The following is a 24,929-nucleotide window of genomic DNA, read 5'->3' on the forward strand; positions in this document are numbered from 1 at the left end:
ATGTGTATTCTTCATTCCCTTTGCAGGCATTGGCGGTACGCGTTTCATCTCGTTCGAGGATCGCCACTGGCATAACGATTGCTTCATCTGCGCCATGTGCAAGACGTCGCTGGTTGGGCGCGGTTTCATCACCGATGAACAGGATGTCATTTGCCCGGAGTGTGCCAAGCAGAAGCTGATGTAAGGGCCACGACGGTATCCAGACTCCGCGGCCCAGGTCGCCGATTACCATCCCTGACATAGCGACACTGGAGTTCGTTAGGATTACGACGCTACAGACCGAGAGGGAACCCGAGCGATCCATACAAGTGTCCCTTTCGAGCGAACGGATCCTTCATGCAGCAGCATCATCATCATCATCGTCATCCCATTGCGTCATCGATCGCGTTTAAATTATTTATATCTATTCCCTCTTATTGCAAGTTTTACCTCCTAGTTTTCGCGTGCGCCACTTTCTCTCTCACTCGTTTTTTGCCTATCGTAGGAAAGGATCGTAGAGCATCCTGGCTAGTTCGTTGTGGCTGCCGATTGTTAAATGTGCCACCAGTGCGGGCCTTGCGTGTGCCTTCTTATTGTTTCATTTCGGCCAGTGTTCCTTGTTTGCCCAGGGCGCGAGCTGCTTTCCCGTCCTCAATGGCTTTGGAGTCTTGTTTTTTTTTTTGTTTAAGCATGTAATGAAGCTTGCCGAGCGTAGTAAGATACCGACGTAGTTAGAACGAAACCCAGAAATTGCGAGAATGGCAAGAGAATGAACAAAAAGAAGACGAGGGAGAGAAGTGTGAGATGTGCGAGTCACACGTGGAAAACGAATGAAATTAGGAGGATAGAAGGATGGACAGCATAGCGTAGCGAACGGCCTATATTCACTGAAGATGCCTTTTTACTATCGGATATAATAACCTTACACGAAGCAAGGAAGCAGAAACTGGAACACGTGGCGGCCGTTTGTGGAGGTGTTCAAACGAAACGCTCACGTGTAGACACGCGCAAGCCTGCCCGGTTGACGGGGCCATTAGTCATTTCGTGGCAAGTGCTACTTTCGACCGAATGTTACCGCTTTCTGGGACATAATTTTAGAGTATGAACCTGCTCCCCACCACTTCCAGCATCCCACTCCTCCCACTGTCGGAAACTTCCGCATTCTCTCACCCGCCATTCGGTGTTTGTTACTTCCGCGTTGAGTTCCCTTTTGTCGCTTAGCCTAAATTAGTAGGGACTGAAAATGGGCAAAGAGTGTAAGAAAAATTAAACATAAAAAAACAACGAACAAACGAACGCGAGGCTCCGCGAGGTGCGCTTGCGAGAGATCCCAGCAGGATAGTTTTGTAAATTTGATAGGACACAACGAAAGGCGGAAGGCGTTGCACGAATTGTCGCTTGCGTGGAGCGTGGAGAAAATGAGACCCATGGAGGACAGCTGAAGGAGCAGCCCATTCGTGAAATGGGACATGCACGCAAGGAATTGGGCGGCCATTATTCGCACGCACCCACGTACACACTCACCCGACAATGGCCCGGTGTGGAGCCCACAAAACGATTGGCGAATGCGGAATGGAGTTTTTGGTTCAGAACAGCAGCATATCGTTTGCGGCAACATTGGCGTCCTTTTAAATTATTTATTCGTTACACCACATGAACCACCGGGTTCGTGGAAAATCCGTGGAAAACATCATATGCACATACACACGACGGTGCGCAATCGAAAGAATCGCAATAAAATCGTAATAAAGAAACCATTAAACGAAACAACCACAGCACACGTACACGCACCCCAACACACACACACATACATACTGCAGAAGTTCGCAACATAATATCCCACATCCTTACTCTTTATCTCTCTTGCTCCTTGAACCCCCATTTCGCCGTGATGGCGAAACTCGGGAGGGCTTTGATAACAGTAGAACTTAAAATCCTTCCCAGCTATTCGTTTGTTAACCATTTAAAGGTAGGAGTTTAATGCTAAGTCTAATAAAAAAAGAAAAATATTTAAATATATATATATGTATGTATATGTACACAAAACACGCATGGAAAGGATATTTATGCCACTGTGGGGCTGGTCTTTTCGCTGATGCGTTTAGCACGCTATTTACTATCCGAGATGATTTATTACATTGCATTACACTGCTTAAGTGCACGATCATCTCACAAACGACCAAAACCACACAGAGAAGCGTACTTTTTACTCCTTGTTCATCGCTTTCTAAACGATTTCTACTATTACTACCACTGTTACTACTATTGCTACTACTTCTGCGAGCAGTCATTAAGAGATGGATGATAAGGAGGGAAGAAAAAAAAAGGAAAATAAAACAAAACCTGTGGCCTTTCTGTATATTGAGATGCGAGATGCAAAAACTGTGCATCGGATGCAACTGTAAATGGCATGCATAGTGGCCGTTGCGCTTAGGGTAAACGAACACAAGCCCCCTCATCCAATTATTGTGTAATGTAATGATGTAAATGAAACGCACGTTCGCTTCAGGAATGAAGAACGGGGGCCAAATGTAATGCCGACAGGATGCACGCGCACTGAGAGACACCTGCAGTGAACGTGGCGTTTCAGCGCAGTGTTTGCAATTACTGCAATACTGTACCATTGTAGCGCAAATGAAATAAAACAAAACCTTGTGTGCAGTTAGCAGATGTGTTTGTATTTGTTTGTTTGTTTTTTTTACGGCGGATCGTGCGCCTCCGCTGGGGGTCGTGGGTGTTGTTGCTACGACAGTCTGATCCGAACTGATCAAAACATCACCACGTGGTGAGGAAAGAAACGTGATTGGTTGAATCTCTCGGTGCTAGATTTGTCTCTTTTCCACTCCAGTCGGTTTGTATGGCGTTTGTTTTCCTCCTCGCACCAACATGCCGATCGGCTATTGCCTTCCCGCTTTCGCACGCGCATTCGGGTGGTCCACGTGGTCTGTCAAGGCTGCTCACTAGTGCGAGAGAGACGACGGTATGGCTCCGGGCGCTACCAGGCGGCAACCTCCTGGTAGCATGTTCTCCTGTTACTAATGTCAAATCTGGGACTCGATTTTTGCTCCAAAAATTTTCGCGTCGAAAGGCTTTTTTTGAGACAGGCGATTCGCGTGAAACGACCGGTGAACGTGTCAGCTGCATTTACGCGTATGCCGGTTTTTCGTGGAGTTGCACGGTATGTAAGTGCATTAAAATAAAGTGAAAGCATTCTACAAAACGTTGTTTAGGGTTATACAACGCGAAGGAATCATCTAAGTCCTTAAAATCGCTCCAGAAGTCCTTTTAATTCGGGTAAAAACTCATTTTAATTCGACATTTTAATAGTTGCACAAACCATATACTTACGGAAATGCAGTTAGTGATAGCGGCTTGTGCCAAAGATACTCAAGATTTCTTTCTAAGTAATTTATTTAACACTTAATTATGTTTTTAAATATTTATTCTCGAAGGTATCACGACTGCTCCTGGGAGCAAGCGAGCTGTAGAAAAACCAATACAATTTACGTTTCTATACACGCCGGAAGCGTCTCAACAACGTCAGACATCACCGTATGTCCTTGTGCGACTCCAGCATGGACAAAAGCCTGCAAACGTTCTTAGCCAACTACCAAACGCGGCCAGAACAACCGCCAACGAACAGCAGCGATTTACAGCAGCTGCAGACACACATGCTGCACAAACGGCTGCAACAGCTGCAAGGACAAGTAGGAACTGCAACAGCTGCGACACACTCAACGATCCCCACAGTACCGGTCGCCGAACCTTTGTCGTCTGAAGCTGCCAGCATCGCCGCGAGTCAGATCCTGCAGGAATCCTCGGAACATCCTTCCAGCGTGTCGTTGATACGTTTGTCGTCCAAGTCCTCGAGCTCGGCTCCCGAACGCGTGCGATTTAACAAGTCGCAACTGATACAACGTCCTCAGTGTATGTCCGCGGTATCGGTCAAGGATATAGAGGTGGAGATGTGCTACGACGAGAATATGGTCCGCAGATGGTATAGAAAAACTGAACTTACGTCGGAGCAATGCACAGCGCTAGAACGGAAAGCGCGGTCGTCCAGACTGTCCCGGGCCAAGTATCTGGCTCTTCAGACTTTGCTCGAGAAGGAACACAAGGAGACGGCCGAACAGAACCGCTTGCGGAAGCACGTTGTGGCGAAGAAGCGCGTGTACGCACAACTCCTGGGGCAGGTCGTCGGGCAGCCGGTAATCGAGTTGAAAAACTGCAAGGACACGCTATGTCCACCGGCTTTCCCGGAAGAGGACAAGTGAAACATCCACGTATAGATGCATCCGTTTGCGGTAGACCTTTCCTTTTGAACCTTACTTGACAACCTTCGCCGGATTTGGGCGGTGTCCTTATTGAATGTAAGCTTAATCGTATAAAGTACAACTACCATACTACTTCCTAACGTCTGCCCCATATGTACGCCTAACACTTTACTCGCACGGGAAACGAATAAAATGAAACCTCCAACGGAGCTCCAAGAGATAAATGGTGAATATTTTATTGTTAATTTAGGTTTGGTTGCTTTTTTTTTTGTTATTTTCTTGTAAGATTCTCCGCCATGCGCCGAAAGTCGGATGGCCCACCGGGCAACGTTTCTGACTCGTTCCCCGTGGCTGTGCCCCCTAAACATCACTGGGGGATAACCCTCCCCGATACCGGTCGCCGATCGACAAGCGAGTTGATGCCAGTTTCGAGAAATAGTGGCCAAGGAAAGGACTCCCATGTGCCGGCGTGTTAGTGCAGTTCCGTAGCAACAGCAGCCCAAGCAGAGCTGGGCGTTGTTAGAAAGGTTGGGCTGGGGGATTTGGAAAATCGGGAGAGCAGGGGTGTGTTAAAATATGTATAATCACGTTTATATCTATATGGGAAATACAGATTCCCATAGTCGTCCTTATCCGCTCCTTAACGCCCTAACCGTTGTTAGCGCTAGTGTACACGTGTTCGGGTGTACGTGTGTGGTGGCGTAATTATGCATCCCGGATTTATGCTTTTGCTCGTCGCCCATTACGAAAAAGTCTGCCAGCAAGCGCAGGTTCTACAAAAGGAAGAGCAGGGAAGGCGCTTTCGGGGAGACAATAAATTAGATAAGCATTTTTCGTATCAACGCGCACACGCTTCCCTCGCTGGGTTCACAATCATTATAGCGCGTTTTGATTCTCTTACTCTCGTTCTCTCTCTCTCTCTCTCTCTCTAGCTTAGGTGTGTCACGTGTATGTGTATGTTGGTGTGTCTGTGTGTGCAACATAAACTTTACTTTACAGGAATATATTTATAAACGGTTGTATTACGAGCTTCTCCACCCCCACACACACGCAAACTTTTTTCCTCTTTTCCGACACCCTCTCGAAACAACGCTGGCCGCATCATCGACTAGATGCACCAGGACGCGCCCTACTTTCGTGATTTGCTCTTCACGATACGAACCGATTCCGAAACACAGTGAGAGTGAGAGCTGGGTGGAGAAGCGAGCCACAAGGAGTTGAGGAAACGAAGGGAGGGAAAGCGAGGAAACGAGAGACATTAAAACTGAAAACCATCCATCGGCACCGACTGGTCAGCGTTGAATTGGAACTGATTGCTGTCCGTGCTCGGTGCCACGGCCAGATCCTCGTCATCGTTGCTAAAGTACTTTTGGATGATGCTAAATGCCTTCTCGTAAATATCATTGTTCTGGTGCGATTGAAGGAACTCCAGCTTGTCAAGACCTGCCGTCCCCGTGTATGGGGAAAGAGAAGAGAGAAGGGGTGAGTAAAGGACATCTTCCTACCGGTCGGGTGTGACATCCTTACCGTAGCATTCCTCGATCATGACAGAGTACGGGTTAGGTTTGGTTCGCTGCTCCTCGCCCATCTTCAGTATGTTCTCGAGCCCGTTCATTGCCACGGTAACTATCTTCGGGTCCATTACGGTCAGCAGCTCGCACATCGGTGGTATACAACCGGCTTCCACCTGCAAAACGGAAACCCCCCCACCTTAGCGTTGGTATCTCCAAGTTTTTCCGCTGCTTCTTTGCCGACCGTACGTACCAGGTACTTAATCTGCGCGACCGTGCCCCCACTCGTTGCATTCGTGATGGCCCAGGCGGCTTCTTTCCGGGTCTTGAAATCGGCCTTCTGCAGCAGCTCGATGATGCTCGGGAAGATGTTGGCGTCGATGGCCGCCTGGATCTGGTGGCGATTGCCGGCTGCGACGTTCGAGATGGTCCAACAGGCCTCCTTGCGCACCGCCTCTTTGGGTGAGCTGAGCAGCTGCAGAATCGAGGGTAAGGCATTGCAGTTCAGGATCAACTGGGTCTGGATGTCGTTTCCGGTGACGATGTTGCCCACGGCACGCAACGCCGCCGACACCACGTTGCTGTTGTTGTGTCTAACGACCGGGGAAAACGGAGAGATACAGTGTTAGAGCTTCAGACGGATTCTCTGTTTACGGTAAAAATGTTCCAAATACCCTACGAAAGGATTAGCCCGTTAAGGATACGTACGATAGCAGTTCGATCAAGCGTCGACAGCAACCGGCATCGATGACGGCCTGAATGTTGTCGTTTGAACCGTCGGACAGATAGCTGACCGCCCAGACGGCATCACCCAACACCTCCACATCGCTGTGGAACATAAGCTGGGAGAGGATGGGAAGGCATTTCTCTACTTTCGAGAAATCAGGCGGGGGATTCTTGCCTCGGCACAGGTTCGACAAGGCCCACACCGCATTACGGGACAGCGTTAACCGGTGTGAGGTACTCAGCACGCTGGAAAGGAAAGAGATACACGTACATTACGACCGGGAAAATAGGGATCGATCGATGCTACGTACTATAGTAACGGTTCCAGCACGTCGTGGTCCAGCACGCAATCCCGACAGTCTGGTGAATCGCCGGCAATGTTCCCCAGTGCCCATATCGCCTGTTCCTGCACGTCCTCGTGGGGGCTTTTCATAAGATTCACGAATATTGGCACCGCACCGGCCGCTATCACCACGCTCGTTTGCTCTGACGTACCGGAAGCAATGTTTGTAAGCGCCCATGCTGCCTCGAACTGAGAGTAAAGAATAGAACCGTTAGGTGTATGCGAACGCTACCGGTAGCTGGAGGCCTGTAGCGTTACCTGTAGCGTGGAGTTGAGAGAATTTTCCAAGAATTGCACCAACCGCGGAACGATATTCTGCTCGATCACCATATCGATCGGCGGATTGGGCTCTTTGGAGAGCAACCGACGGAACTTCTGTGTGGCTACCAGCTGCTCCGCGACAACTTCACTGTACAAAGCCTCGAGGACGGCTGGTTGGATGAGTGACCTACTCTCCGTTGTCTGCGTTTCGTCCTGTGGATGTAAAGGAAACGATCAGATCATATACTTTTTTTTTGGAAGGCCTTTTCAAACCCTGCATTACCGTTAGTATCGCATCCTGATCGAGCTCTTCGGCCACGTTGACGTTACGTCTCTTGATCAGCTGTTGTTCGCGTTTTTGCTTTCGCAGCTGAATTCCTTCCTCCTCGCGCCGGCGCCGCATTTCTTTGGAGTCCAGGCCAACATTTTTATACCGATGCCGATGCGCTGGGTTAGACATCTGTGGGCGAAACAGTTGTAGCAAAAGGGCACACAAAAATTACGTCAAAGGCGAAACACATTCGCAAGTTGGCGAAATGAAAACGCTCCTATCAGTTTGCCCAGTGGTGGGGTATTGATTTAAAGTGACGAAGGGCTGTCGTGAATGACACAACACACATCAACACCGTACACGTCTTGGCTCGGTTGCTCGTGATGTTCGATTCGCTCGCGAGAAAACTGCCTCCACACACGAGGCGCACACGCCTGGGCAGCTGACACTGATTCTCGCTGTTGCAGATGCATTTTTTTTAACGCCAAAGACCCATATTTAGCGCGTGCGGGACTGGCGGACGGACACGGTGCAGCCAATGACATTAGTAAATCTTTTTTTCTCATCCCTTCTCGTCCTTTCCACACACACTCCCGGCGGCCGTACCACTGGCTACGCACCATCACCTACCACATACTTTTTTACGTCTTCGTGTTTTCGCCTACGTCCCTTCTGGGACTACGTACAGTGTCCGAGAATCTGCCACGCGGAAAGCAGCGCAGTAATGGGACGGAAATCGAGCGATAAAAGCCGAGAAAACTTACTTTTTGCTGCGGGATTGGTCGGGAAAATCAGAAAATTTTACACCTTCAGCACGACTTTCACGTTCATCAGAATCTGTCAATGAAACTGTCAAATAAGCACCTGACATTTCTACTCGCTAGCATAGTGGTCGGTCCAATAGGAAACAACATTTGATGTTTTTTATCACTTCGGTTAGTAATGTTTTCGAATAATTTAAACGCTTTCTAGCATAAATTGAACCAGTAACACCATCCTGCTGCATGCAGCATTTCTAAAAATAGCCCTTAACTGTTCATTTTTCATCCATTTTTAACGACACTTTAAATCGATCACGTGTTGCACATTGATGTTGCACGTGTGCACGATTGGTGTTGATTTTGATTTGGTTTCATGATTTTTAGTTCAAACAATTTATTCATTCGTTTCTTTGATTTGTGTAGAAAAACGATTAAATGAACATATGATTAAATAATGGAAAGAACTACCATCCATAGTAGATCGCATCCTTAAGGACCCGTCCTCGACGCTGTCAAGCCGGCTGTCAAATGAAAGAGAAAGTGTATGTATTCAGCACGCTGGTTTCTGTTATTATTGCATTTTCGTGGTTTTTTAACGAAAAATAGACTAAACATTTAATCCTATATCGCACAAACCTGCCTGTTCATCGGAGGAAATGAGTTTTAAATATGAATGTGCCGATTTCTCGCAGTTTCAGGTAATATGATAGAAGAGTTTGGCCACCCGCACTGCTGCTCACCTAGATTGTGTAATCTTATTTGTTCCTACTCGATTGATCGCGATCCTCACGGCGCTTCTCTTGTTTGCGTTTACAGGAGCAGTTGAAAAAAATGCGCGATCTGGATGACAAAATCATCTACGCGCTCAATACGACTATCCCGACGGAATCGTTCAAAGGTCAAGTAGATGCCGAGGTAAAGTGTCGTGAGTTACACGGTCAACTCGAATCTGGCTACAGCCACCGACAGGAGGCGATAAAGAAGTGCATTGTCTCTTGTGCCGATACGGTCAAAACCTTGAAAGACAAACGAGAAGAAAACAGGGAAGATGTTGCTCTGAACAAACAATTCAAAACAGAACAGCGCAAGGTAGGCGCAGTAATTGCTCCGTTATGTGTTGATCTCTTAATTAATCACATATTTTTTTTATTTTTTAGCTACGATTACTGCAAGCAGAACTGAGCGTTGAGGATATTATACGAGAACGAACACAGAAAACCTTCCGAGAACGCTGTAGGCTATTTTTTCGGTTCGATTCTCTTTAAAACTGGTGGTCCCATGGACCAGTAGACCATATTTCACCAATGTCGTGACTGTAATGTGGATAGCAGTCGTGGTTGCAGAACCGAGTTGCTCAACGGCATTTACAAAACAGTAGCGCATTTATTCATGGAATTGTTTAGAAATCATCCAACCCGGCCGTTGGTTTTAGTTTATTCTTGGGAATCATTTCGATGGGGACGATAAAGTGACCAAACTGATAACCTCAACACATTGAAACATGTTATATGATGTTGTTTATTGTAGTAAAATATGATAGTTCTCTAACTATTAAATTCTATTGTGTCCGTACATTTTTTTCGCCGAATATCAACTTATCGGAATGATTGTGTTTCCTTATAGCCGTTCTTGTGAGGATTCTACTTGTACGCAATGTAGTTACGCATACCGTATTGTATGCCACTTTCACACCATATTGCACGCAAGAAGGCAACTTGCTAGTGTAGATCGTTAGATCGTACGTTAAATTTATCAGGAGCGCAGAAATATTGTAATAGTGTTATAATATCGATCGACAGACAAACCATATTCAACTGCGAGCAATTCCAGTTTCTCCTGCACCAGGCTAAGACCGCTAAGCAGTTGTAGCGGCGGATGCGCCAAGTAATGTGATTAATGTAATATTGTGAAATTACGTTCAATGTGCGCCTTATACTAAAATATGAAACTTATCACAAATAAGAGGACCAATCATGGATATCTATGATCAATGATACTATTCTTACAAAAAAGATTAAAACAACCATGGCAGAGAATGTTTTAAAACACTGCATATTTATTTGCATCCTTAATCAAACTTTTTTCTTTCGCAGGCTCATTACCTTTCCAGTCTACACATTTGCCGGTTTTTATTTCGTATCGTTTCTTCACAGCAACATGCATACAGCAAACTCACAGTGCATTGTTCGCTCCGGGCTCAATTCGATCTATAACGTTTGAAGTGGGCCTCCAACGATGAGTATCAGTCAATTATTAACTTCGGTATGCTAGCTTTATGACGTTTAAAATACACTCATACAGCTAGATAACCAAAGAGAACATTGACGAATCGATGGTACAAAAACAACTGATCCGCAGGCTGCACGTTGTCTCTCGACGACTCATGGGCCGCGTTGAGAGCGGGTTGTTTGAATTTCTCGATCACGATGACTACTTACCGATCGGCTTACGCGCGGGCCCTCGTGTCGCTGGGTGTGTGAGGTCTGCTGGAGCCAATTTGTGCCAATATTTACATTTCAATTTATCGACAAACCGCAGGAGATGGTTCCCTAACCGGCTGACGGCAGAGGATGGGCTAAGAGAATGGGAAAAGGAGCGGCGTACGGTCCGTTTCCCGTACTGATTGTGTTGAGTGAGTGGAATTTCAGAACTGTTAAATTCTTATTTTCGCGCGAAAAAAAAACACATCCCCTGGCGTACGCAATGCGCTCGGGGGATGACCCGATCGAGACGAACATGCTGCGAGCCACGGTACGAATTAGTCGCCAAGTGTTAATGGTGTTACCGGTTTTCGCATCCGTCTCCCTGGAGTCTCTGGCTGGAAGCGTGCAGTGGACACGTTGCCAAAACCCACCCCTTCTGGCCAGCATGGTGGTTTGCGTGTGAGATCGCCCGCTGAAAGGAACACATTGAAAAACTCGTTCGCCTCGTCAACCAACACCGCTGCCGCCGTATTGCTGGCACTGTACACGGGGGGGAGAGAGAGCTGGGAGACGGCCGATAAATATTGAACACCGTCGTGGCTCTTATCGCCCTACATTATCACCGCCGTGCTGTCTAATCAATAGCCCCGCAACCCCATACACCTGAACGATAGTGCGGTGTGATCGGTTGATTACGACCGACCGTAGCAAGACATTGCCGAGATGCGGCAAAATCGTTGAAAATAAAAATGCATGTCAAACTGATAAAAACCAGGCCCTCCACGTGCTCGCGTACGTTGGCCGTTGGTGTTGGCTTCGTATCCTCCTTTTTTTAAGCAAACAGCACAAAAAGCAACACCGCAAGTAAAAATGGTTCGCTTGCACACCTGAAACGATCGAAAAAAATGTATTAAATCATATTCCTGTTGCTGATCTTCATAAACTAGATGCAATTGCATTTTCTCGCTCTCTCTCTCTCTCTCGCGCGCGCGTGATTGTGTTCAGTTGCGGTGCATCCTCCCTTCGCTACCAGAGCAAGATTGTCACTCGCAGTAGTATGCGAGGTTGGCTGTAATTAAACATGCGACTGCCTAATGCACTTTCGATCCGATCGCAGCGAGAATAAAACGTGTTACTCCTTGTACGGTGGCGACTTGGCATAACAAATGTGCCTCCGAACGAAACACATCCGGGATGGAACGCTCCGTGTGCGTTCGTGTGGCTGTGTGGTACGATAGATCACATCTTAACGCGTGTCGGTGTTGTGCGATTGTTGGTTTTCCATTTCCATTCGGCGGTAAAATCGTACGAGCTCATGCACTCACAATTACCTCCTATTTACTTACCGATCTTTGCGTATCGATTCCTCCCATTGAACGTTCGGAAAGCGTGACCTTCTGTGGGTAAAAGGAACGTCGACCGGAAATCGAACAGCTCCATTCAATTGAGGCGCGTTTTTTCTTGTCCCCCCATCCGAAAAGTCAATCCATTTCCCACAAAAGTGTCCCTCCGTGTGTGATCGCAGCTGGATCATTTCCTATCGGTTAAATAGGTTTCTTTGTTGGTTTTATTCTTTCGCTACCCGTTCAGAAGGAACCGAACGAAACCATTCCCACCATATGGCGGCCAGGGGTAGTGTGTCTGGTTCGGGGGCATGGTGTTTTTTCCCTCCTTTCCGAATGCGATTTTCTTCACACGTTGCGTGATATAGCAGCAGATCGGCACACATTGATTTTGGAGCCAGTCAAGAGAAAGAAAAAAAACGTATCTAAATCAATCGAAACAGCGTAAAGCGTGACCGATGCGATCCCGTGGCCCAGCCAGAGGGTCAAAGATTTCTACTACTGGCACTGGTACACCACCCCGTTTTTGGCCAGTTCACACCACACCTGAAACCACACGTAAAAACCTCATACTCACTCGTCCAGAGAAGGCGTGGGAATAAACCACCCCTTCAATCCACCCCAGATACCGATCGACAGACAGGCTGGGAAAGAGCAGAAAGGGCAACGGAAAATCCAATCACTTGCCGAAAATTAGTGGCGCGAGAAAAACGAAAAAGAAACCGAGCCCACAAAATTCCACCGTACGTGTGCTTTCACAACAGGAATGTGTAATTGCCTGCATAACCGGTGTCTCACGGGAACTGTGCCGTGGAGGTGATCAGCCTCGGACCTGCTGGGATGTGGGAAGCTTGACTGCTTTTTAATTGGCCAGCCTGAACCACCAGAGCCAATCTGGAGGAAAATCCCGCCAATTCGTCATATGGCGCCACCACGCAACATTGTCCTCATTCCCGCCAGAAGGACCTGGCAATGGCAAAGCCGTAACAAAAAAACACCCTCAGAAAGAGGCACGCGCGTATGCTTGCACTTGTCCTTGCCTTATGCGAGCAGTTGACGATCGACGAATGATCGTGATCAAACGCGGGCGCAAGTACGACAACTCCAAACTCGGACACCTCCATTCGAGGCACGTTTCATGACTCACAACCCACCGCAACCAGGAAGATCCACTGTCCGACGATGATCCCAAGAAAACCGGGCACCGTGTGGTAATTAAGATTCACCGGCTGTCGTCATCGTTTACACGGAACTTATGGAACCGAGAACCGGTGGGGGTTTTTTGTTTTATGAATCAGCTCTCCCTCCCGGTAACAGCGCACGCCATCTTCAGGACAGTATACATGACGAGTGGCAAATTCACACGTTGCTTTTATAGCACAAAAAAAAAGCAGTAAATAAATGACCCATACGCAGCTAAGCTAAGTCAAGAAGGTACTTTATCCGTCTCGTAACCAGCTACCTTAGCCTCCCTTAACTACTCATTCATGAGCAAAACCCCCCGCTTCGAAAGGGTCAAACGACCCCCATAAAGCAAGCCCGTAGTGTGGGGTTTCTTAAGAAAAAGGGCCAGCAAAAAGTGTGTTCGAGGTCTCCAGCCCAGTATAACGCTCGGACCTCGAACACCTGGAGGCGACAGCGTGATTGATCGAGTGGACTTGAATTCTTACGGCCACCTGGCCCCCGCGCTGGGTTTTAATTGCCGTGAAGAACGGAGAATGGAAAGAGAACACGAACCACACCAGCGTGGTGTCCTTCGCGAAGGCGAGGCCCACACATCGCTGGCCCTTGTTTCTTCGGTGCGCGTTGGTCAGCTTTTCCGTGGGCGATTGAAACGCTCCTCGATCGTGTCACGAATCGGTGAGTGGCTCGAGAACGTGGCTTGGGTTTCTGCAAATCACCGTCTACGGGTGCGCTTGTGTATGCAGATCACAAGAGTTCCTTGCGTACTGAGCGTTTAAGTGGACGGGGACGTTTCTGTCCGTGGTGTCACTGCGTTATGGCGTCATCGCAAGTTCATTGAACATTTACACGTAACCCCGGAGCTCTGGAGATCATGATCTAACCATCTGCACCATCAGGTCCTCGGGCTCGATCGACTCCGCAAACACCTCCGTATTGTGCACAACGGATATGATTTCTAATTTCACACCAAGTCATAAATCTTCTCCATCAACCGCCTGTGGTATATAATCCGAGAAGTCCTCGGAGCAGGATTCTCACGCTCTATTCGACCTCCAGAGCATCATCGGCCGCAGCTGCTGCTGTGGCACAAAGAACAACGGTTACAGAGAGAAAAAAAAAGCGTTGGTTCATGGTAACGAATCAATCACCCGATCGGACGTCTAGACGAAGATCCTTCCCGGGGCATCCTGGGAAAACCTGATCCCAAAAAGTCACTCCTCACACAGCCCATTAGTGGCGCAAGACGGTACACCTTACCACTTGCTGTAATACCCGTCGAAACCTAATCCCTTTCAAGAGGCTCCAGGTTCAAGACCCCGAGTCGTCCTGGAAGCAACAACAAAAACACGCACACCAACTCCAGGTAACGGCCAGTGTTTCCCGTGAGTAAGGACAGCGAAACCTGCTGGGTGTTGGTGAACTGAAGACCGAATTCCAGGAAACCGGACAGGTACCGGGTACCTTCAGAATGACTCCTTAGACCATACGCAGCAGGTACGGTTGCTTGGCTATGGATCGTAAAAAAAAGGAAGCACCGAGGTTTTTACGATCCACCGGTGTCTAAATGGTGTAGCTCTCTCTTGTAGCATCGACCGTACCTGCGGACTGTTCGCCCTTCGATGCATGAAGTTAATTTTCGGTCATTTCTCATCCCAACGAGCGTGATTATAGCTTCCTCGAGCTTTCAGGAGTCTTGCCTGGTTTGTGTTGTTTTTTTTTTGCCGTTGGGTTGGACTAACAAGTCCTGCATTCCTGTTTGCGATCGTGGCCCGGTTTTCCCGGTGGCTTCTCACGGGATCGGAAAGGATAAGCGGAACCCTTTTTTTTTCTTTTCAACCCTCCCGAGCAGAGACAACGACGGCTTTTATCTTCAACCTCGGAGCCGGTGTCTGCCTCGACGATGACGTTCGAAAAGGCGTCGTTCTTTGCCTTTTTCTCCACGTTATTGTCGTCTTTTTTGTTCGAACTCATCCCCCAGTTCATCCCTTCGGTGGTCGCACAGCCGCCAACATCCTGTTGCACTTTTGTGTTTTCTGGGAACGAGCGAAGCGCGTCTGCTCTTTTTTCTTTTTTTTTGAGTATGTGTGTCGTTATTTTCGTTGCACTTCCCTCTGTTGGCCGCTGTTTGGCCTCTTTACGCATTCCATTCACGCAGGGTACCGGTGCGTGAGTACAGGTGAAAAAAAAGCCCCCAAAAGGTACGGCTCGCGAGACACGAAGGGCTCATTTTTCATGCGTCTAAAGCCTCCCCGGGGTTCGGGCATATGGCACCAACGGGATGGGGGAACCAAAACCACGCTTTCTGCATTGTTCTTGCATATGCACATCACACCGGACGCATCCATTCTGAGGGATTTAAAAAGAAAACGCATACCACCGGAGCTGGCCAAGGTCCTGGCAAACGGCAGAACGGAGGAGAAACCGTCGGAATCGTCGGGCAGAAATCATGACTGCTCAGGTTTCGCTTGGACTCATAAAACATGCATGGCGAACCGTCTCGCATCGGCAATGAGGAATCGTAATCACCGCCGGAGAATCGTAATCGAGACACGCTGCCAACGTGGGTGCGCGGGGTGAGCTCAACCAAACACACACACGCACGCACACACGCACGCACGGGCGCATTATGCATTCCGTGTGAGCAAGGAAGGATGCCGGGACACTTTTTTATACCACGTTAATATTTTGCATTACGCAAGCCCCCTCGATCGGGCGACACGGGAAAAGGCGCACGGCGAAAAGCATGTGCCCCTCATTGGTCCTGCCACCGACATCCAGCGCATGTTCAATATGTTAAACCAGAGGTGGTGCGGTTCCAGCCGGCAGGGTGATTGGAATACTAAAAAACCCCAAAACCCGAGTGCCTCGTGTTCCATCACCATGTGACCACTCGCATCCGAAATTCGACCGCCAAAAAGCCAATCATTTTTCGTCAATCATCGTCCACTTGGCCACACACACACAAAAATACGAGGCTCAAAAATCGAGGCCAAAGTGCTGAGGCTTTTGATTATTATGCGTCGCTGCCGGTTGCAGCTAGCGCACAATTACCAATTAGGTGCTCACAGCTCAATAAAGGCCTTGGGGGAGGCCTGAAAATCGATCGATCGGTGGCCATTTTCCAATGGAGTGTCAATTTTTGCTTCATCCTTGAGCCGAATTTTAGGCCCCCCTTTCAGCGACCGGTGTGTGTGTGTGGATGCGTGTGTGTGTGCCAGTGAGGGTCTCTCAATTTACGGCAGCCTTTGAAATGAAAGGGGTCGCTTTGTTGCTCCGCATGAAAAAGACCATCCAAGCAATCCGTGTGACGAGGCGTGTTGCGTAGATGCAACATGATTTTGTCTTCTTTTTTTTGTCTTCAGTTCTTCCCCCCCCTGTCGGCATTCCAATGCCTACTTCGGGGGTTGCAAGAAGTCTTCCGTCTCTTTCCCACCGCCCGTTGGTGCATGGAAAGCCATTTCCCACACGATGGTACTTCGGTGTTCGGTTTCTTGCTATCTGGCGCGCCTGTTGACATTATCGAAACGTTCGATTCCCGTGTTTGAGGAACTTCCGCGTGACAACGATTCACGTCGATAAACGGACCGTTCGTTGTACCGGCGATGGAGGAACTAGTGCTCTTATCGAATCGGCATTTCCTTTCATGCCACAGGCTTGCCTGAAGGCAAAAAAAAACTCGTGGCTTTTCGATTCTTTCCACACCCATCCACGGCCGGAGTCGATTTTCGGGCCCACCCCCGGTGCTTGAAATCTACCCTCGCGTGTTCACACACGCACCCACATACACCCACACTTCTAATGTACAATTTTAGAGTCTTCAAATGCCCTCCGAACCCTCCCTGGTACTCACCTTCGGTGCGCTAATGGAGGATGTACGCTTGGCCCACCTCCCTCTTCGCTTTTTTCAGGGGGTGATCTTTCGATGCGGGGGTTGGGGGGGGGGGGGGAGAGTGGTGGAGGTGGTGGTCAAGCGAAGTTTGGTTTGGGCTTTTTCTTCTTCTTGGCTTGTTCTTCTTTGGCCTCTCTCAGCCTCTTCCGCACGTCCTTCACCGTCGCACAAATATGGCGGGCGCGCACTTGACCGTTTCGACGCTCCTTTGGGAAAGGACGAGGGTAGAGCGGGTGAAGGGAGGGGTGGAAATCAACACTTTTGGGTTTTTCTTGCCGGTGGTTGCCTGCTGCTCTCGCTTCACACCGAAAGCTAGAACAAATAGTAACAAACAACAGCGAAACGATGGGAGCAACAACACCAACAACAACTAAAAAAAAGCCTACGCCGTTTTCCTCTCCCTTTTAAGGGTGTTTTCTACTCGCGAGTTGCTTCTTGCGTTGTCTTCTCCGGTGCTACTCTACACGCCTAACCTGGCAAGCATAGGTGGTCAACCTAATGACGCACACCGCGTGTTGGAGATGCTCTTCCAAGCCCCATTATAGTTTTACTTCTTTGGGCTTTTTTTGTTCTCCTATTCGCTTGCCTTCTTGCTTTCGTGCCTTCCTCTTCAACCTATCTGCCCTGTCCAGCTGGTGGAGCGATGATCTAGCTAAGTTTTGTCTATTTCTCAAACCAAAAAAAAAAAAAGAAGAATACGGAAGGCCACCGCTTAACGCGGTGGAACAGCAGCAGGTGGTGAAGCTAGCGCTGTGTTTCGGTAGTATTGGTAGGCCCTAACGATCGAGAATGCCTAGTGCGATCGGAATGGCGCGCTAATTCTTAGGACAAACAGCACCGCACACAAACACACCGTGGCCAACGAAAATGGCCGTCCTGGCGATGTGAGGAGCGGACGGACAAAAAGGCTTCTCGTTCGGGGCTCTAACACACCGATAACCCTGTACAGGTGAAGCAAAATGGTGGCCCTTCTAATTCACACGTTTCGCTTAGCGGGATGCTTCCGGAATTGTGCTAGAATCGAGTCGAAATGATGTGCCTGCGGTACGAGACGAGACTACCGACTCACGTCAACGATCCTGCAAACCCTGATCCTTCCTGTTTCGTGCTACCTAATTGTCACTGATTTTGTTTGATCAAGCATGAGCCAAAAACACGCTTCCTTAGCTGCCGTTCAATTTCCTACCGTAAAACAACTCCTTTAAGCCTGCTCCTTTCGGTTGACTTGCCTACACGAAACTGACTGATCACTGAGTTTCGCGTGTTTTTCTTTTGCTTCGTTCGTCCTTTCGGGAAACGCGAAAAAAGATAAAGCAGTCCCGTGTATGCTGGAAGCACTTGAACCGCTCGATCCGCTTGATCCTGGCTGCTGGACGGACAAAAAATAGGGGACACCCAGAAGGTTTTCCTCGACACTGACGGGACACTGGACCCGGGCCGAGCGAGCGAGCCCGTAGCCAAGCCGGCACTTGCGCACCTTACCACAGCCTAAAGTGAACTGACTCACGGGTTTCCTTCAGCGCGGACTGGAACTGGCTCGATCGGAGCAAACAACGTGTTCCACGCGTGCGGTTGCGACCCCGGGGCCCCTTCCCGTGCCGTTCACCATCGCGGAACCTGCGGCTACCTGCTCTCTCACCTGCACACCGACCTGAGCGCTCCCTTCTGGTGGTGTTGGTGCACGCAACTCGATCTCGCAGGGGTTTCGAAGCAAGCGGTGATGGTGATCGTGGCAGGCAGGCAGGCAGGCAAGGCAAGGCAAGGCAAGGTGATCGTTATTGGCCGATCGATGCACACACGCGTGTGCGCGCACACACCAGCATCACGCCAGCGTGGTCGTTTTTACTTCATTGCTTCCTTTGCTTATTCTTTGCTTTGCGCCCGTTTCACTTATCCTCTGGCGATCGGCTTCACCTGATCGTTGGGCTTGGCGGGCCAAAGAAGGCCCAAAAAGTTCTGATGTCCGCGTGAGCTGGCCAACTGAAAACACTTCAAAACCGAGCGAGAGAGCGAGGCAGCTGTAAAAAAAAGGCACGACATGGCCGAAATTCCTTTCGAACGGCCAGAAATGAAGGCCCACTGGGGAGAAATACGATAAGTTTAGGTTAGGAAGTTGCGATTGCACGCGGACCTAACAGCAACACGAGTTTTTCGGCATACCGTTGGGTGAGATCGAGAAGGAGTGGGAGGGTGGAAATCCTGTTTTGGTTTCACGCACCCAAACCACCCAGCCCAGACCGATCCCCACCTCCCCCCAAAACCCACCAGCTTAGATCATAAATTATCAAACTCGTTTAGTTTTCGCAGCACATTTTTTTTCGAGGATGGTCGACCTCTTCGCGCGCTTTTATCGCCCAATATCGTGACCACGTGCGTGTATGTGTGCGTGGATCGGGATCGAGATCGTAACACACACGAAAAATAGATGATCGCGGTGGGCAAAGCCTGCAGGGCAATAGTGTGCTTTTTTCTTGCCAGCCATAGTGTGGCGTTTTTCTTTTTCTATTGCGCCCAGTTACCGCTAGCGTTTGCTTGGCCATTTTTTTTTGTTTGTTTGCTGCCCGCAGCCGCAAAATGCCACGTTCGTGGCCTCCAACGTAAGCACCAAGGGGGAGTCCAGGTGCGCCTGGCTCGCGGAAAGATATGCAATGCGCCGAAATTACCACACGATCGGTCAGTTCCACGGATCGCACCACTCCGGACCGGTTGACAGCATCCGGCGGAACGATCGCCTCTAGGGGAGCGAGCGAGAGGGCGAACAGAAAAAAAAAATCTCACCTTTTCGTCGAAAATACACTGTGATGTAAATTAAACAGCTTTAGGATGGGTGTTGTTTTACTTTTTTTCCCTCTCTCTCTCTCTCTCTCGCTCTCGATCGTGATCTTCTCCGGTAACCGGTTGCGACCGATCGATAGTTTGGTTGGCCGTAGTTCGAAAGCTTTAAGCAAGCCAAAAATTCTGGCACCAATTTCGATCGCTTCCCCGCGCGAGCAAATACACCCTCCTGATCGCCGGCCAGGATGCGTGCGTGTGTGAGTGGGCTGTTCCGATGGATCGCAGGCTTTTTCCGCTTCGTGCCGTCATCGAGTAACGTCATTTTTAAATTTAACGGCCACAGGAATGTTGCGTCAATGTTTTCACCCATCGGTTTGCTTCGATCGGTTGCGAAATTCCGGAACGGCGCGCGAGAGATCGCCAAAGGGCGTCCCTTTTGGGTCTCTTTGCTAAAGCAAAACCCAAAAAGCTCCTTTTGGGATGTTTAATGATGCATAATAGGATACAACAGCCTAATTCTGTCCGTGACTTCGGCGTGTTGCTTTATGATTCAGCATTTCAATCGTTTGCAAAGGGTGAATTTTCTGCTCCAACCCAAAATGGCCATGGCATTCCAGTGCCGTGCGCTTTACAAACGTCGGATGAAATGTGAAACGATAAACGGGCTTCATTAGGCAAATAAAGGCACCGACCATCCGCGCATCCTGCTTGAGAAGGGAAAATCCCTAACCCTTCTCTAGCCGTTCCATGTAACCATTCATCACAATGCTTTTCGCGCCGGAGCTGCCCCACAAACTGGCCACAACACGCAACTCGAACGCGCGATCGGTTGGCCTCATTAGATGGAATGGTTTTCGTTCTCGTGGCTGGTCCGGGAAAACATTAGCAAAACGGTCAGACCGCATGGGAGGGCCCGCATGCATAAATTATTCCCCAACCCCAGCCAGATCCTTCCCGATCGTGTGTCATTCTACGTGTGCTCTGAGGAATGCACGTGTAACCCAACGCCCAACGTTGGGTGTCGCCGGAGCTTGGGCAGTTGTATGGCCGAAGAACTGTGCCACTCCATCGGGATAACTATCTCGGTTGGTTTGCGTTTGAGCTGATCAGGATTTATGCTCTCGCCTTATTGGTGGCACGCCTAGCTAAAAGCACGAACGGCTGCGATGTGCAATACAAATGTGCAACCATGAGCTGCATGCTGCGCAGCACCATGACCTGATTCGTTGTGGCTGATTCCGTGGCTGAAAAATCTACGAACATGAGCCACCGATGGCGTGCGGGGTCTTGGTTCGGTTACAATAAATGGCCACCATCAAAGGTAATGTTTGCCATCGAGCATTGTGCGTACCTTCCATTTGTTCATCCCAATCCTTGCATCCGTTGCATCCAACGCCTTTCGCGAGTGTTGTTGAATCGTTGCTCGTCTCCCTGCAACAATCTGCAATTTTGTCGCATCTCGGAAAAACCTCAGCATCTCGTTCTATTTGGAGCACCCAGCGGTCCTTCGAGTGGTCAATCGAGTGACCCGAACCCAGAACCCGAACAATGTTCTGAGATGACTCGAACGAACGGGGTAGAGTAACGAAAACTAAAAAAAAAAGAAACGGGCTTGTCAGGAAAAACGAAAGAGAGATAGGGAAAAACACATAATCATACTAATCGTCAACAATCATTATTAAACGAAAATAACCAATGGAGAGAAACGAAAGAAGGAACAAAATAATGATAATTCGATTCCGACTCCTCGCCGGCCTTCCCGCCTCACCGTCCCGTTGTCCCTCCCGACACCCAAACCCACCCGGTATCCCGTTACCGAACGTTCCACAGCCATCCTCCCCAAACCGAGCCTCGTGGGGTTCAATCCTGGGGCTCTTTCCCTGCACCCACGTTTGCCCACTCCGTCGAAAGCCTTCTCCCCAGAATGCGATGCCCGAGGACCACGGCCTCATCACGGTCAGGGCCAAACCCTTGGCCCCTTGGGTGCTACGGAGGCCACCGGGGTCTTCTCCTGGGGCCACGCGAGGCAACGCAGGCACACGGTTTCATTATATAATTTATCATCCACCCCGTTGTGCGGAACGGGTTTCGGACTTTTCGGAGTGGCACCTCCGCCCCCCTCCCTTTTTCGTTCTCCACCTTCCTTTCACCGCGGTTTGCACACCGGCACTTTTCGGACCAGAACCATTATAGCCTCCGGGCGGTGCGGGCCGTCGTTCTGCGGGGTCGGATGAATAAATGAGGAAAACTTCCTTCCCGGCACCGGGCGAGACGGCATCGTGCTTGGGACAAGTTCATCACCGAAACTGGCCCGGGGGGGCAAAGAGACAAAAAGGGAGGAGGGAGGGGGGGAGAAAACGCGGTTTCGCGGCTTCGAAAATTAAACGCTTTTTTGTGTCGAATTTTTCGCTCCCTACGGTCCGTTCTCCTGCACGGGATCCGGTTGTGATCGAATATTAATACTTTCCGCCCGGAGGGAAATTATTCGCCGTCCGGGGTGGGGTCTGCGGGTGAAGCGGCATGTCGCGGAAGGTGGCGAAAAATCGTGAGACTTTCCGGCCCGAGGCTTTGGGGTTGGCTTGGTACATCATAATTTCGTGTCGATGCATTAAATGACCACTAAAACAATGCCTGCTCGGACGGCCATCTTTTCGCGAGCGATCTCTTCCCGGTTGCCATGGCAAACGTATCCTTCCAAAATGTTCAAATCGTATGCGCCTGAATCAGAATGCCCTTGACGTGGGTTTCCCGCTTTCGGTGGTGGGTTTCTTTTGATCATGCTTTTATTGATTTGGAATGAAACAAGAAGAAGAAGGAAAACCCAGCCACGACGCGCGCAACGATAGGATCTCCCTGAACATGGCTCGTTTTGGGAAGGGAAAAAAGCGCTTGTAGTGTCGTTCGATGCGTTCGCCCACCCTCTTTTTGCCTTCTCACCCCCGCCGAACCCGTTTCGGAAGTTCGGACCGCTTCTTTATAAGGGTTGTAAATATTTATTGGACGCTCTCTCGACCGAACCACCAGCACTTTTAACGGCCGATCGACGAAAAACCGAAACCGGAGGTAGCATTCCGATGCGCGACATCTCAACTCGACCGGGTGGAAGAAGACAAACAAATCGCCCCTACGAAATCTCCGTCCATGGCGGAAACATCCCAAAAAGCTACGTGCTTGCCATAGGGGGTGAACGAGTGTGAGTGTGCGTGTGTGTGTGGGCAAGAGGAAAAAGTAAAATAAAAACCTCCCGGCGGGCCATAAACACAGCGGCGACCACGGAGGAAGCGAAGAAGCACCAGCAAACCCTTCGCCAAAAGGCCAAAAATAACACGCACGAGATTTTGGGCCCTCCACACGACGATCCGGAGCCAGCGAGCGGTGAAAAGCACTCCGGACGAAGGCTTTCTTTCTCGCTGTCTTTTCCGTCCATCCAGCCTGCGTTGGTAGCACGGATGCGACCCGATGACCTGAACCCGGTGGCTGCTCTTGGGCCGTTTCCTTTTTTCTTTCCCAGAACCCAACCCACAACAGCGCGTCTGCACACCGAAACTGGGAAACTGGAAAACCGTTCCGCCACGATTGTCGTTCGATAAAATATGTGCGGCGCAAATTTACAATTTTCGAATTTTTCGCTTACACGACGCGAAATTGCACCGACATTCCCCGATTATTTTTTTTTTTGCAACGAGACCCATCGAGGGCCGGAGTTTTCGTGGGCTGAGGAGGAAGCAACAACTAAAAAAAATAAATAAATAAGCGCAACATTATCCCGCGATGGTGCCCCGTGATCGTGTCCACCGGCACAGGAAGAGACGGAAGAATAACACGACGTTGGTCTGCCAAAACATGAACATCCTTTTAGCTGCGGGTACATAATTCCAAAAATAAACGAACGCCGGAAAAATGCTGCCAAACCGAAAGGATAACAGCCGCCAGCAGCATCCCAGTTGCCATCGTGCCGAGAGCCTTTGCCATGGCCTGCTACGGTTGAGAGAGAAAATGAAGAACGAAAAGACAGCCACGACGTGGTATCGTTTCGAAAATTCGGCACGAAACGCAACCGCGCGGCATTATGTTTGAAGGAGAATAAATTTTCCTCGATTGTCATGTTCGTTATCTGACCGGGTTGCATTGGGATGGTGTGCGAGGCGGTTTTTGGGATGCCAATTTTGTCGTGTTTTTTTTCTTTTTCGTCTTCGGTTTTCGTTCATTCTCCATCGCCGCAAGGATGGAGTCCACGCTTTTGCCTTTTATGTGCGAGAGGGCCGAACATGAGCGTTGGTCTACCAAGGGCAGCCCAATTTAGTGCACATGAAAAACCCTACGATCGGGAAATGGGCATAAAGTTATGAATTAATACAATTTACTCGTTTGCAAAGGGAAAAGAATCGCTTATAAATAATTCTTATCTTGCTGTGAAGGATTGTTAGTGTTAAAACAAAGACAGGAAAAAACCATTGCCGTTTTCTTTTATCCTTTCTTCCTTTTTTGTCATTTGCTCGATGAAACGATATGTTGAAATATGCATTTAAGTATTGCTCAGTTCCTTTCCAAAAGCACACACACACACCGTTGCGACCATCGAGCGAGCTGTATTAATCGATTTTTAATGCCCATTTGTAGCTGAATGAGGAGAAAATGAATATAATAATGCTATTTCCCAAATGTATAGCAGGGCAATTACTGCATCGAACCGTGCCGTGTCATCACATCCGTGCGATAAAGTTTATGGGAGCGCAATAAATCATCCCTGGTGACAACAAAACGAGATGGGATGGAAATTTTTATAAACCCTCCGAGCGGCGAACGAAAATAAGAGTTTGAGATCCGGGCCTTTTATTAGAAGGGATCGATTCGCCTCCAACCCGTAATTACTCTTTAGGCATTTTATCAGCCATCTTCTGGTGTTGGTGTTGTGTGAGATTACCTTTCGAATGGAGCCGATCGGGTCGAAGGGAAGAGAAAAAAAAACAGACCACAAACGTGTCCAAATTACACGGGACAGGAAAACGATAATTCCCTGGAACTATTCTGACAGCTTTTTGACAAAGTCGTTACCATAATCGTTTGGGTGTGGAGCTGTCCCGATCCGGGACGATCGAAGCACGCAACACACACGCACAAAAGGAATAAAAAGACTACGAGAGCTTTAAAATACACGATCCGACCGCGTTCACCGATTCCCGGTTGC

The 24,929-nt window shown here is 49.1% G+C and overlaps 3 protein-coding genes across 7 annotated transcripts in view; 2 read left to right on the forward strand and 1 right to left on the reverse strand.

Moving 5' to 3' along the window:
* The window catches only part of LOC128726435 (four and a half LIM domains protein 2), a 44,988-nt gene extending 42,337 nt beyond the window's left edge, over nt 1-2,651 (forward strand). For all 5 annotated transcript variants that reach the window (XM_053820244.1, XM_053820245.1, XM_053820247.1 and 2 more), the window contains one exon: nt 27-2,651. In XM_053820244.1, the coding sequence (XP_053676219.1) occupies nt 27-184 (158 nt within the window). In that variant the 3' untranslated portion in view covers nt 185-2,651. The remainder of the gene's footprint in view (nt 1-26) is intronic.
* A 1,834-nt stretch (nt 2,652-4,485) lies between these two features.
* Nucleotides 4,486-14,208, reverse strand: LOC128727316 (importin subunit alpha-7). Its single transcript, XM_053821211.1, has 8 exons — nt 14,164-14,208; nt 7,378-7,554; nt 7,092-7,307; nt 6,802-7,022; nt 6,473-6,736; nt 6,018-6,357; nt 5,781-5,940; nt 4,486-5,696 (listed from the first exon to the last, which is right to left on the reverse strand). Exons 1-8 carry the CDS (start codon nt 14,206-14,208, stop codon nt 5,512-5,514), a joined length of 1,608 nt encoding a protein of 535 aa, XP_053677186.1. The 3' UTR covers nt 4,486-5,511.
* LOC128727317 (protein MIX23) lies at nt 8,694-9,616 on the forward strand. The gene is made up of 3 exons (XM_053821212.1): nt 8,694-8,824; nt 8,943-9,215; nt 9,284-9,616. The coding sequence occupies exons 1-3, from the start codon at nt 8,783-8,785 to the stop codon at nt 9,389-9,391; spliced, it is 423 nt and encodes a 140-aa protein (XP_053677187.1). The 5' UTR covers nt 8,694-8,782; the 3' UTR covers nt 9,392-9,616.
* Nucleotides 14,209-24,929: the final 10,721 nt, after the last annotated feature.

The sequence above is a fragment of the Anopheles nili genome, chromosome 3 (genome assembly GCF_943737925.1).
Source record: "Anopheles nili chromosome 3, idAnoNiliSN_F5_01, whole genome shotgun sequence".
Lineage (NCBI taxonomy): Eukaryota > Metazoa > Arthropoda > Insecta > Diptera > Culicidae > Anopheles > Anopheles nili.